The 15,069-nt window shown below is 44.8% G+C and overlaps 1 protein-coding gene across 2 annotated transcripts in view; it reads right to left on the bottom strand.

The window, feature by feature from the left end:
- The window catches only part of PLCB4 (phospholipase C beta 4), a 1,076,851-nt gene that overhangs the window by 196,507 nt on the left and 865,275 nt on the right, over positions 1-15,069 (bottom strand). For both annotated transcript variants that reach the window (XM_078649526.1, XM_078649527.1), the window contains 2 exons: positions 11,896-11,931; positions 7,384-7,525 (listed from right to left, as the gene is read on the bottom strand). In XM_078649526.1, the coding sequence (XP_078505652.1) occupies positions 7,384-7,525; positions 11,896-11,931 (178 nt within the window). The remainder of the gene's footprint in view (positions 1-7,383; positions 7,526-11,895; positions 11,932-15,069) is intronic.

Here is a 15,069-nt window from a genome sequence, read left to right as displayed (position 1 = left end):
CAAATTGCCTACTTCTGCCAAGATACACCTTTCAGGTCACAAAATTAATCCCTGACAAGCGGACTCCTCCTTTTATCCTTCCTAGAGGATATAATGTTGTGTGCAATAACACTTTTAGTGGGGCCTCAAGACTTTGCTAACTGAGTTTAGTAATAATCATCTCTATTAACTGCCCTACTCTGTGATTAAAAAATAAATAAATAAAAAACAGTCATTCTCCGTTACCTCCCTCTTGACAGATCACAGCAAATGTTGAAAGCAAAGTCCTCTTTCATGACCATTCACTAATTGACTTCTCTTTGCCCAGATCAGTTTAGGGGTACGTCGGATATCAGCCTGTGTGCCCATTCAGTCCTTGGCCTCTTTGTCCGTACATCAACACCAGGGACGAGTGGGAGGTCTGTCTCAAAGCATAGTCTCCCTTTGATTTCTCCAAAGTGTGATTCTTCCAACGAGGAGAAAGGAATATGCTACTTACCACTATGCATCTGTTTTAAAATACTTCATTACTAATGTCAGTGGAGAACCAGATTACATTGCAAACATACCACCAATGCATTCGCCTCAAAAATACATAACAGAATGAGGTATACAAGTCCTAGAGATGGCTCACTAAAACTCGTGCCTGACAAACCTAAAGTACCATCTCTCAGAACATACTACACAAATCAGTACCTCTGAATAGCAAAAAACCAAGTACCAAGTTACAGAGAATAGAAATGTTTGACATTAATAACCTTAAAATAACAGGTTCAGTACGATCGCCCGCCAAATAGAACAAAGAAGCAACATATAGCACCCGCCCACAGGCGACAACCATTAGCCCTTCTTTCTCCAGTTTCTACATCATCAGACTACATGCTGTCTCACAAAGCCTGTCCGTACTGCCGGTGAGTGAAGGTGGAAGGGATGGATATTGAAGATAAACAGGGCAGAATCTTCCTAAGAATTATTGGGGATCAAATGAAAAGTGCGTGTATTTCGTGTTCCTTGAGCATTGCGTCTGCTGGCAATAGTAGTGTAGGGTCTAGAATAACTGAGTTTTAACAGTGAGCACACCGTGCCAAGAGCAGCCAGTGCCTTAAACAAATCGCCAATCTAACGCTCAGACCAACCACCATGTTAAAAGCACACAATTCGGCGCCGGTAGCAGGCCCGGCCCCAACACGGTACCCCCAATATAGTGCCCAAGATCGGCCACTAGCTTAAAAGTGCACCAAATATGTAAAATTATTGAGGCCTTATAGTATGCGATTTTTAAAAGACACTCCTCAAGTCCAAAAGCACGAGGTGTGCTTTACACCTCATGCTTTTGGACTTGCTTCATTTCGTTTCTAAATAGAGCGTGGCTGGGTGCTGATTGTGGCCCATTGTGAAATATTTATGTTAATTGCAGCACTGTCATGTGCTGCAATTAACAGGAATCCTTTCACAATGGGCCACAATCAGCTCCCAGCCGTGCTCTAATTAGAAACGAAATTAAGCAAGTCCAAAAGCACGAGGTGTAAAGCACACCTCTTGCTTTTCGACTTGATGAGTGTCTTTTATGAATAGAGAGAGGCTGCGGGCTGATTGAGGGCATTTGTGAAAGTATTCCTGTTAACTGCAGCACGTAACGGGCGCTGTCATTTTAACAGGAATACTTTCACATAGGCATGGTAAATTGCCGTTTTTGCCGCTCGCGCTTTAAAAGCGGGCGGCGGCCAGAACGTGTGTGCGCTTCAGACTCGACATTGCGCGCTCGGTGCCTCAAAGGTGCGCTGGCGCGCAGCCGCGCACGTTAGTGGGAACACTGTTTACGACTATGATCTCCCTAATCCACTTCTAATGATTCTTCCCTCTTCCAACTCTCCTTATACTCATCCCAAACCTCATCCTAACTACTATGATCTCCCAATAAACACTTTCTAGACACTACCTCTTCTATCACCCATTATACTTTTCAATCCAACTAACAGACTCTAATGTCCACTGCTCAAACCAACCCAAATTTCAGTAAACGAATCCACCAGTAATCCTTTTTGGGTTCTGTAGTAGCATACTACTCACTTAACAGTGTTTTGATGCCTCATCAGGGGTAGTAAGCACTACACCAATACAAATACAATTATTCTACTAATATTTGGGAACACATATTTACAGATGTCTTTACCATGCAGTGGCGTAGCAAAGGTTAGATGGGCCTTAATTCAAGTATAGAAAATTACACTTTCATCCAGGGTCGGTGATAAAAGACAGCTGGTTCACAGACATGGGTTTATGTATCACTGCAGCTGCTGCCATAATGGAGCTGCAGGTCTCCAAGTTCTTCATTCTGCCTGCCTTTCCCTCTCTCCTTCCTAACTCCTTTCCTCCTTATCTACGGCCTCGGTTCGCCCTCTTTCGTGCTTATTGCTTCCTCTGTCTCTCCAACACTTGCTTACCACTTGTCCTTATCCCTTTCACTGATATTTTTCTTCTCACTCCCCTTAAATCATCTGATTTCCTTGTCTTCTATTTTATTCTATTGCCCAATTCTCCTGTATCCTAACTCAACTCTCCCCAAGCCCGCCTTAATCCACCTTTTTTCTCTACATTTCCTCCCTTTTGCTCACATTAATATCATGTACTTGCTTCACTGCTTCTTCATCTCTTACCCCTTGTTCATTCCTTGGTGTCCTGATTTATATCCAATATCTCTTCCTCTCCCCTATCCCATTTGCTTGTCCTTACCTCCCTCTCCCTTTTTGTCACTTTTTCCACTGCTTTCTTCTTTTGGTCTTTTCTTTCATTACTTACCTCTTTCATCACTGTTTCTCCCTTTATCCTCTATACGCTTTCCTAATCACTCCACCACACTCCCCTTCACCAAGGTAAACAGTACCCATGTAGGCTCTGTGTTTAAATCATTCAAAGCGAGTGACCTTTAATCTAACTTGAGATGCTGCAGGGCAGGATGAGCCCTTTTTCCTTCCCAGGGGCCTTGGTACCTCTGTAATAGCTGCAACACTTATATCTCCCTCCTTGAAGTTACCATAGTATCTTCAAGGAGAGAGACCAACATTTCAATCCTATTGTGTATGCAAGCAACACAACTGATGCTCAGTAGTGGATGTAAGATGTTAAAAGTCTGGCAACTTCCACATATAGAACGTATGGTCACATCAACTTTTCATTAGTAGAACGGTGCCAGTTTTATGAACAGACCAGACTAAGAGGATTATTTAGAGTTTGGCTGAAAGAGTACAACACCACACACCATTGTGCATCAATCTGATGGTCCACCTACTCTATTTAGAGTGAGGCAGACTGCCATGCTTCCACCACCATTGCCTATGCTGGCTTTGCCAACAGCAATCTTATGCTGACAGCCCAATGGACGGTGAGTTCAGTATACTTACAACCGACTGTCCCCTGTAAACAGGAAAAGTCTTATGCTCCTGAAGAGAAATAAAGAAAAATTACCCCCATAGGGAGACTTGTCAGTGGGTGTAAACAGGTGTTATGTTATATACGTGGAGAGGTGTGTTATGTATTAATAGTTAACATATGTTGGGATATTTATGCTGTGATTTATGAATTGGAATCTTAGTTCGACATACTTCTGCATCTCTTGATGAGTGCTCCAGACTAGGATCAGTTGCACCTGAGCCTGGAGCAGTCATTAATAGAGGTGCCCTGTACTGTATTTGGTGCCTTTGTTTCCCCTAGACTTTTACACCTTTCTACACTTTGTGGACCCATCTTTCTTTGCAACAACAGGGTTATTCTGTACCTCTGCGGTAGGCTGATTTTTTTGTCGTTTCGAAACCATGGTGGACGTGTTGAACGAAGGATATTTTTTTCATTAACGTTAAAAATCATTCACAAGCACCTTGATAATATAATATAATAAAAATGGAATAAAGTAAAATGTATATGACCAAGAGTGCCTCACCACTGGGCCTGTATACATTTTTCTATTGTAACCTTTTTCCAGGAGGGTTGTGATGGAACAAATATGGTGGGTGCAGGCAGAATCAAGACAATATCATAGGGCAGTTTTAGGTTACTACACCAGTACAGGACCACCATGTACAACTTACAGGTGGCAAACGTATGTTTATTTGGCACTTTTGGACACTCCTGGAGCAATATAAAGGTAGTAGACAGCGAAAGCCAGTGCATCAACCGCAGTCCTACCATTGTATACAGGGGGTCCAACCATAGTTCTACCAGTGCGTACAATGGGTCCACCCATAGGCATACCAGTGCATACAGGGGGTCCACCCACAGTCCTACCAGTGCATACAGGGGGTCCACCCACAGTCCTACCAGTGCGTACAATGGATCCACCCATAGGCATACCAGTGCATACAGGGGGTCCACCCACAGTCCTACCAGTGCGTACAATGGGTCCACCCACAGTCCTACCAGTGCGTAGAATGGGTCCACCCATAGGCATACCAGTGCGTACAAGGGGTCCGCCAACAGTCATGTCAGTGTGTACAAGGGGTCCGCCAACAGTCCTGCCAGTGTGTACAAGGGGCCCGTCAACAGTCCTGCCAGAGCGTACAAGGGGTCCGTTGACAGTCCTGCCAGCGCATTCAAGGGGTCCGTTGACAGTCCTGCCAGCGCATTCAAGGGGTCCACCCACAGTCCTGCCTGAACATGCAAGGGGTTCGCCCACAGTCCTGCCAGTGCATACAAGGGGTCCGCCAACAGTCCTGCCAGTGCATACAAGTGGTCTGCCCACAGTCCTGCCAGCGCATGCAAGGGGTTTGCCCACAGTCCTGCCATCATATGCAAGGGGTTCACCCACACTCCTGCCAGTGCATACAAGGGGTTCGCCCACAGTCCTGCCAGTGCATACAAGGGGTCCGTCCACAGTCCTGCCAGTGCATACAAGGGGTCCGCCCACAGACCTGCCAGGGCATACAAGGGGTCCACCCACAGTCCTGCCAGGGCATACAACGGGCCCGCCCACAGTCCTGCCAGTGCATACAAGGGGTCCGCCCACAGTCCTGCCAGGGCATACAAGGGGCCCGAACACAGTCCTGCCAGGGCATACAAGGGGTCCGACCACAGTCCTGCCAGGGCATACGTTATGCTATGTTATCCGGATTTATAGAGCGCACAGATGCCCTAGCAAAGGGGCGTCCTGGCGCTAATAGAACATAAAAACCAGACAAAAGCAATACCGAAAAACACAAACACAAACAACACTAGGAATCCAATGGAAAGAGGAAAGTTTTTACGGCCCACTGCCAGGGCATACAAGGGGTCCACCCACAGTCCTGCCAGGGCATACAACGGGCCCGCCCACAGTCCTGCCAGTGCATACAAGGGGCCCGCCCACTGTCCTGCCAGGGCATACAAGGGGTCCGCCCACAGTCCTGCCAGGGCATACAAGGGGTCTGCCCACAGTCCTGCCAGGGTATACAAGGGGCCCGCCCACAGTCCTGCCAGGGCATACAAAGGGTCTACCCACAGTCCTCCCTGGGCATACAAGGGGACCGCCCACAGTCCTGCCAGGGCATACAAGGGGTCGGCCCACAGTCCTGACAGGGCATAAAAGGGGTCCGCCCACTGTCCTGCCAGTGCATACAAGGGGTCCGCCCACTGTCCTACCAGGTCATACAAGGGGTCTTGTCAGGGCATACAAGGGGTCCGCCCACAGTCCTACTAGTGCATACAAGGGGTCCGCCCACAGTCCTACCAGTGCATACTAGGGGTCCGCCCACAGTCCTACCAGTGCATACAAGGGATCCGCCCACAGTCCTACCAGTGCATACGAGGGGTCCGCCCACAGTCCTACCAGTGCATACAAGGTGTCCGCCCACAGTCCTACCAGTGCGTACAAGGGGTCCGCCCACAGTCCTACCAGTGCATGCAAGAGGTCTACCCACAGTCCTACCAGTGCGTTCAAAGGGTCCGCCCATAGTCCTCCCGGGGCATACAAGGGGTCCGCCCACTGTCCTACTAGGGCATACAAGGGGTCCTGTCAGGGCATACAAGGGATCCGCCCACAGTCCTGTCAGGGCATACAAGGGGTTCGCCCACTGTCCTGCCAGTGCAGACAAGGGTTCCGCCCACTGTCCCACCAGGGCATACAAGGGGTCTTGTCAGGGCATACAAGGGGTCCGCCCACAGTCATACTAGTGCATACAAGGGGTCCGCCCACAGTCCTACCAGTGCATACTAGGGGTCCGTCCACAGTCCTACCAGTGCATACAAGGGGTCCCCCCACATTCCTACAAGTGCATACAAGAGATCCGCCCACAGTCCTACCAGTGCACACAAAGGGTTCGCCCACAGTCCTACCAGTGCATACGAGGGGTCCGCCCACAGCCCCACCAGTGTATATGGTGGCCACGGCCCTACCAGTGCATACAAGGGGTACACCCAGTCATACCAGTGCATACAAGGGGTACACCCACAGTTCTGCCAGGGTATACAAGGGGCCCGCCCACAGTCCTGCCAGGGCATACAAAGGGTCCGCCCACAGTCCTCCCAGGGCATACAAGGGGACCGCCCACAGTCCTGCCAGGGCATACAAGGGGTCGGCCCACAGTCCTTCCAGGGCATTCATGGGGTCCGCCCACTGTCCTGCCAGGGTATACAAGGGCTCCGCCCACAGTCCTGTCAGGGCATACAAGGGGTCCGCCCACAGTCCTACTAGTGCATACAAGGGATCCGCCCACAGTCCTACCAGTGCACACGAGGGGTCCGCCCACAGTCCTACCAGTGCATACAAGGGGTCCGCCCACAGTCCTACCAGTGCATACGAGGGGTCCGCCCACAGCCCCACCAGTGTATACGGTGGCCATGGCCCTACCAGTGCATACAAGGGGTACACCCACAGTCATACCACTGAATACAAGGGGTACACCTACAGTCATATCTTTAAAGGTTTTCCCTTCGCAATCGGTTGCTATTTCTTTTGGTAGGCAACATCTGCATTTCTAAAGCTACACCTGAATAAACTAGGTGTGTTCAGAAAGCTACATAAGTGCACATAACAAGCCACTTTTACACGTGAGGTAAGGGAACAGAGACATACACCATAGGAGTTAAACAATGGATTCCTGGTGTGTGCCACGTGTTTTTGCATTTCAGGTAGACATAAATCTAGCCATGTACAGGCACTCACTCATGCAGAGACGTATGACTTTTAGAAGAATCTGATCTGGTAGTTTTCTTTTTAGAAACTGAGCCAAAAGATACAGCAAGAGAAACCTCATGTTTTGTTGTTTTTATTTCTTTTTTTTCTATTTCTTGAAACGGGATATGTACACTTGTTACTGAAGCTTATCCCGTCAATCTGTGTCACAGAGGTAAATGAACAAAACACAAGAAGCAGCAGCTGGGTCTTTTGTTGTCTATCAGTTCCTAATGATGCCATATAAACATTTCTTCATTTACCTTCAGCCACACTGAAACCTTGAAACTTGACAGGTTGAGCATAGTTGATCATTGTCGATAAATAGGGATGAATGTTGGTTGTAGCTCCGACATATTGATACGAGGCCATCCATGCTTGCTCATCTTCTACAGTTTCCATACCCTGTTTGGAAAGTGGTAAAATAACACACACAAAAACAATTTATTTTTTTAGTTCTCTCTTAGTAAACTTAAATATGAATTAGTGATGGCAGATGTTCATTGACAAACAATGACTTGTCGATGTGCTTTTAATAAACATAATAATAATAACATACACAGGAATCCTCTTTTTCCCAAAAGAGGCTAATGGGTCAAAAGATAAAAGGAGTACACTTGCAAGTCTGTAACATAATAGCGGTTTCTTGGCAATCATATTGATATTCTAAGTTATTTCATCACATTGCGAATTAAAGTATCTGGCCGCTAGACAAACAGCCATTTGTCGGTGCATGGAGGAGTGCTCCATCAGGTAAAATGTCATCTTGAATGCAGAGATGCAACACTTTCTCTATGTTTTAATACATATTCTGACCCTTTTCTGCATTTTAGCCTTGCAATTTAAGGATTGTTTATTCTAGTGCTTATTTTATGGTGCTAAAATCATTCAGACATGTTACTGGCACTTGCATAATTTGGAGTACAATACACTTCCCTCGGAATTACAATGTACCATTTACATTGCTGTGAAATGACTTAATAAGACCATGTCACTCACACGTCTTCATGCTTCATTCAGTTGATAAAAATATGACCATAAAGGTGTATATTGAAAAAAATGCTAGAAAAGAGATTTTACAGCTATTGTAACATATATTGTGCTTTTGTTAGTAGATTTATATAGCGTGACTTATTACCCGTGAGGGTATCCAGGCGCTGTCCATGGGCAAGAGGAGACTAACAGCCAGATTCATGAAGCAAGAATCGGCTCGCAAAGGGCCAGATTCTGCGAATCTGGCCCTCAAGCGCTTTTTTGCATTTGGGATTCATCATCCTAAATGCAAAAATCGCTAATTTTAAAATTGCTAAATTGCGAGGAATTGCATTTAAGGAATCTCTATTTGAGATTCCTTAAATGCAATTCATGAACCATTTTAGAATTGCGAATTCGCAATTCTTGGCCGCTATTTACTGCGAAGTCTGACTGGTAAATAGCGAAAACTTAGAAAAATGCACTTTAGTGCATTTTTCTAAGTTGTATGTTACACACACACATGTCCTTTGGACATGTGTGTGCGCAACATCAGTCTACATTTTCATTTCAGGGGTGCTACAGGGTGTCCTTTGGACACCCCTGGCACCCTTGAAATCGCATCCTTATTTGCGATTAGCAAATTGCTAATCGCAAATAAGGAAGCTGTAGAAATCGCATTTTTTTTTGCGATTTCTACATGAATCCCGTTTTGCGAGTCTTTAATAGCGATTCCTTAATAATTGCTATTAAGGACTCGCAAAGCGGGACATCGATGAATCTGGCCGTAAGTGATTTACCTAGAATCATAGGGTGTTGCGCCGACGCTGAGACTCGAACCCGGGTCCCCAGCTCCCAGGTCGGCATCTCTGGTCACTGCGCCACATCTAAGAATGTGGTAATGTGGAAGAGGCGAGGGGGGCAATACTGGATGGTCCAACCATTCCCAGAGGTCTAGAGGGTAAACGTAACACAGTCAGCGCTAGTGATGCCAAAGTGGTTGTAATGTAGCAGAAGGGGATCGTATATCAGGAAGGAGTGGCTTTTGAGTGTTGTTTTAGGATGGACATTGAGGCGGCCACCCCCGTTTTGGTGGTGAGAACATTCCAGTGGATAATTCTTGGAGTAAAAATATCTGAACCTTGAGGTGGCACAAGAGGATTTAAGGCAGGGAAAGCAATGTTTAGTTTGTGATCTGAGACAGGGACAATTCATGTAGTGGAGCTGAGTTTGAGAGAGGTGGAGAGCCTTGTCCTGGTGGTAACCTTCTCTAACGTTAATATATTGTAGTTTGATGTTAATGTATTTAAGTATGGTTGTATTACTGCATTTCAGAACTGCTGTATTAGCGCATTACTTTGAAGCAACAGAACATAAGTAATATGCAGTAATATGGTTAACACATTTTCCAATTTCTACAGATTTCTAGGGGTTTAATTCAAAAAGTAGTTTCTTTGAGAAGTTGTGTTTTATACTTTTCTTATGTATGAATTTCCTATGAATTTCTAGGTCTTGTTAAAAATGTATTTTCAAGGAATGATTGTGTCCTACTCAAGACTTGGGTGTGACTCAATTAGCAATTTCCAGGAGTAAGGAAAGCTTAGCCTAGCTAAACACTTTATGAATCATATTTGTGAGTAAGCATATGTTACGCCTGGAAACACTGTATGTCACACTTACATTTGATACAAGCATATACTACTGAGAGAAAACGCTTTTTGATTCAGGCTTGGACATTCAGGAGTAATTCTGATCTAAAACATGAAGAAGATACAACTGCTCACAGAACACCCTTGGAACTGGTCACCCAATGTGGGGAGAAGAAGCCCACAGAGTAATGCTTTTAGCTGACAGTAACTGAAAGTGGATGGATTCCATTTGAAGTATTGTTTCTGTATTGTAAACATGATGTGTGGTACTTAGCAAGGTGGGCTGTGGGAGGTTGAAGGAGCAGAATAGGGAAATTATAGTGTGTCATGAATATCAAGGATAGATACTGTAACAATAATATTGCAGTTTGAAGCTGCTCTAAATTCACATGCTATGTATGCATTACTCCACCATCTATGGGCTGGTCTGGAAACATCTATGAAATATATAGGTAGAGCCAGAAAGACTCCCTGTAAAGTCGACTCTAAGCCCAGAATGCCTCAGTATATAGCCACCATTATTAGAGTATTTAATTCCTGGTATTGTATAGTGTGCTGTCTGTACTAATTGCAGTTAATCAGTATTCATAATGCACCATTATTTTCTCCTTCTCCTGTGAAGTGGGATGCTCACTTTTGAATGGAGGAGACTTTTCAAGCTGCAAAACAGTTGTTAATAGGGAAGTAATTAGTTCCTTTCGCAGGAACGTATTCTACAGTCATATGTTCTGCAGCTGTTGTTCAGCAGTAGTTCTCCTTGAGAACGAGGGAATATGCGCAACAAAGAAGTAACTCTATACCATGGGCCTCATTTATGAAAAGTGGCGCATCGCTGCGTTAAAACAGCGATGCGTCACTTTTCACTGCGCCCTCTTTGCGAGACCAATGATGCGTCATATTTACAGTATGACGCATCATGGCGCAAGGAGTTACAGATAAGTCAGTATTTCTGACGTATCTGTACGGCGCTAAAGTGACGCATTGCTGGAGTGTGTCACAAAAGTGACGCAACTCCAGCAATGTGTCCTTTCACATGGGGCAAGCCCCATGTGAAAGGGCCTGCGTCAGTCTTACGCCTGCTGTGACGCAGGCGTAAGAAATTGACGCATTTGTGTCCTAGAAGTGGCGCAGTGAAATCTTATAGATTTCACTGCGTCACTTCTATGACCCTGTCTTGCGTCAGAACGCCCCACCTGCATTCATTATACCTTGCGTAGGTATAATGTAGCGCAGGGGTTTACAAAGTGACGCATCTACCTAGATGCGTCACTTTGTAAATATGGTGCAACAAGGCACATTTTTTACGCTGCTGGTGGGTCACAAAAAGTGACGCACCGGCGGCGTAAAAGTGACGCACGGCCTCATAAATGAGGCCCCATCTGTCTAAACTGAGCTTCCCTATGTGACTTGATATCTTTTAATAATGTTTTGTAAATGTGCATATTGATTAGCCAATTGCAAAACTTTAATTACGCTACTGAAATTCACATAGTTTTCAAATGTCACATTTCACAGGTGCAAACTTTTCCACACTTTTTTTGCTCTGGGAGACTAGTTCCAGCCAGAAATGTGTTACCCGGGACTGGTTCACACAGAAACATTTTCTACTCAAACCACTCCCCTTCCTAGTATCTCATGTGGTATCTGAACACGAGGGAGGACCTCACATTGAAATTTCAAATGATTGATGACCATGATGTTTCAGCACAAACCTCATTATAAAGATACATTTTCAATGTGTGCTGATGAAATCCCCACTTCCTTTCCTGTGGAATGTGCATAAGCCCTTATTTCCAATTGTTTACTAGCTAATGATGAAGATTGCTAAATAGTCTGGAGAATCCACCAAGCTATGATTCCCTCTGGGTCTGCCTGTGAGGAGTGTGCTTCAAAAAAGCTATGTGTCTGTAGCAAGGCCTTTGCTCCTCTGTGATATATTACAGCTGTTCTAACATCCAAGATACATTACACCGTTTCGACTGGTGTTGCAGAATGGTGTATACCCTTTTTTTTAACCCCTTTGAGATACCAAGAGAAAGATATCTAGAAATCTACGCTTATCTTGCACTATACAATTAAACAGAATACCACCTATCAGTAACTCGCTTTTTTTATGAATATAAGAAAAATGTATAGTAAAAATGAGTTCATTACCTTTTTATTATTTTCTTGTTCGCTGTCTTCAGCAATCTGTAGAAGAAAAATTAAAACAATGACAAAGATCACCACTGCGAAAAACTGGCAGATTAAAGGAAAGTACAATGAAGGGTGCCTTTCAATCATTACTAAGATTTTGGATTTGACCACCCAAAGTGCCTCACATATTTTAATCCTTGATATGCAGAAGCTGATGTAATATGATGAGCGCACAGGCAGGGATATGAACTTCAACAGCAAGATAATTCTAATTACACCACTGAAATCATTGTAAAGGTCTGCACTTCAGAGCTGTAACTGCAATACTCAGCAGAGGATATGATACAAACAGTTGAGTGGTATATTCTACAGAGGGTTGGTGTTGTGTCTGCTTAAGTGGTTTCAAGGTTGCGGTCTGTGTTAGTGATTGTGTTACATCAAAATTATTGATTAATGTGGTGCCAAAAGAGTACTATGGTGATGACCGAACCACAAAGTAAAGTGGTAGAGGATTTGGAGATGGCTTAAAAGAAGATCAGGGCAGAATTTAAGGTGATGCAACAGACACAATCTCCTACGATATAAAGGAGGGGTCTGAGAAACTGGTGTGGCAACCAAAAGAAGATAATCTGATACCCTGAAAATGTAGGTATTGGAAAGAGGTTCAATGATCTCTTAAGCAGAAACAAGTCATGATGTCCCAGTGTAACCTAGTGCTGCAAAAAGCCATAATTATTCAAAGTGAAAGCTGAAGTGGAAACATATCACCAATAAGATATATTTCTAGTACTATATGAGGAGACCGTGGGAGAGAAATAGCAGTAATAGTAAATAGTGAGTAATGTGTTTATTCCCTAATTCCCTTTTATGTTAATGACGAAAGCAGCACCGCAAATCAGCACAGGGTATTTTACACCTTGGGTTCTGTGTCTTAGTGTAAAAACAGTTTCAATCGGGTCGGGGACAATCGATATTTGCCCGGCGGTATTGCCTCTGTGACCCTCTAGTTATTTAAAATAAATGAAGAGGCAGGCGCTGGAGACTGGAAGGCAGGAAACAAGGCTTTTATTCTCTCCGGAGGAGAACACAACGAAACGGACAGAAGGTATCGTTCAGAGGTGCTCTAACGTACGTTTGAGGCCTGGCCCCTTATATACAGTGTTTTATGGTTTTTATTGCAGTTTACAAATATGTGACAAAGCTTTGATATACGGAAAGACATACCCGGAATCCCCCTTTGGGTCCCGTTCCCACACACATTTACAGTTGAAATCCCCACCCTAATCACAACAGGTGGTGAGCATCGCGCAGCTGGGTAATCCGCCGATTCACGGGATGAGGGGAGTCTGATTGGATCTCATGGGGTGGGGGCTTTGATCAACCCGAGGATTTCTTTGATGGGGGAAGCTTTCTATTGTACGGGGAGGGGCGAGGGTGGTATCGGCAGAGATGGGTGTCGGCTTGGGAACGGGGAGGACAAAACGGGCACACGGGGAAAAAGGGGGTTTGCATCTAAGGGCCGGAGATCATGAAAGGAAAGCAGGGAGGTGTCGCGCTGGGAACAGGATGAGGGCCGGGGGCAGAGCAGCGCCGAAGAGGGGTTTATGACTCCAGGCAGGTGCAAGCAGGGGGGTGGTCAGCGGGCAGGCTTAGCGAAGGCAAAGGGCTATGTCAGGGGCCAGCGGCATGCAAAAGGGTTGGTTCTGATCGGGGCATCTTAAAATGGCGGGCGCGCACGACAAAAGTGTGGCATCAGGGGAAGAGGCAAGATGGCGCAGATAATGTTCACCAAAACGCACTAATTTTCCACATTAGATAAGGAGACAATAACTTTAGCTGTCCCAGTCATATTTTTCTAATTGAGTTGGAAAACATTTGGCTGTTTATTGTGCGGTTATTTCTAATTGGGTTCACATCTACTTCAGCCCTCTGTGGGACTAACACCAAAACATATTGTGCCGCTTCGGGTGCTGAAACAGCAACAGACATCAACTTTCTCCCAAACTCCTCCTCAACTCCTTCACCTTCTTCATGCCTCCATATAAAAAGATCATTGGATCCTCATAGCTTGCACGCTTCTAATGGGCTCTTCCAAGCCCCCAAAAAATAAAATGGCTAGGTAGATGAGTTGTATTCTTCTTCAAATTAGAAGGCATTGGAAGTCATCACTAATCAAAGCATTGTCCAAAAGGTGGTTTGGATAGCTCAAAGATAGACAGAACAGATGTGTCTTGGTCCATTCTTAAAATAACCCAAGGAGGACATAGGACAAAAATAGATCATCCAATACAAATTACTCCTAAAACGAGGCACACTTGGCAGTATCCTAGTTCACCAGAATGGATGACTTACACTCAAGCGGGTGTTATTCTCTTTGGTGACCCAAATCCTGGCAATCAAGCAGTAGAAACACCTCATGGAGACCTGCACTTACAGGGGTTAAGTAATGCTAGTGCTGTTGGTCAATTCTGCTGAATATTTTGTATAGGAACATCGTTTTTGGGAGAGAGCTGAACCATCCAAGTAGTATGAGCTCCAATGGAGCTCTGATCTAAGAGTGTCTGAGCTACATGCTACTTGTAGACCCTAAGGGTGGGTTTAAAGAATTAGGGTTTTGGTCAGATTGCCGTCTCTTTTCTTCTGGTGTGGACAAGCACCAAGCGAAGGCAACAGCCTTATTTCATTGATTAATATGCATTTCCGATTTCCCATGAGACACTCACCAGCTGCCGAATCAGAAATGTCCAATTTAAGTTTGGGCTTTTATGATTTTTATAGTGCACAGTTACCCAAAGATATTTCAGAGCACTCAGGCTAGAAAAATATATATCACTTGTACACAATAACTTTGAAATTCATCAGCTCATCGAGATTTCAAAAGTACCACTTATTGCAGAAAAACATATTTAATTACTGTACAATTTAAGTACTTAGGTTTGTTATTGAGGCTGGATCCCGTATCTCCCAATGATAGTGCTCTATTGGTCTAGATACAGGACCTCAGCAAATTGCATAAAAGGGCATTTTAGGTGCATACATTTTAGATATGGGAACTCAGACTTACATTCTCATACTCCATCACCATCATTTCCACACAACAGAGGTGGATTTTGTATACCATAGAAACAGAGTATTCCATTGGACAGTTTTCCCTAAGTGCAGCATGAAGGATGGAGATAAGAGGCTGATCCT

The sequence above is a fragment of the Lissotriton helveticus genome, chromosome 6, assembly GCF_964261635.1.
Source record: "Lissotriton helveticus chromosome 6, aLisHel1.1, whole genome shotgun sequence".
NCBI classification, from domain to species: Eukaryota; Metazoa; Chordata; class Amphibia; order Caudata; family Salamandridae; genus Lissotriton; species Lissotriton helveticus.
This window is presented reverse-complemented; position numbering and strand designations above follow the sequence as displayed.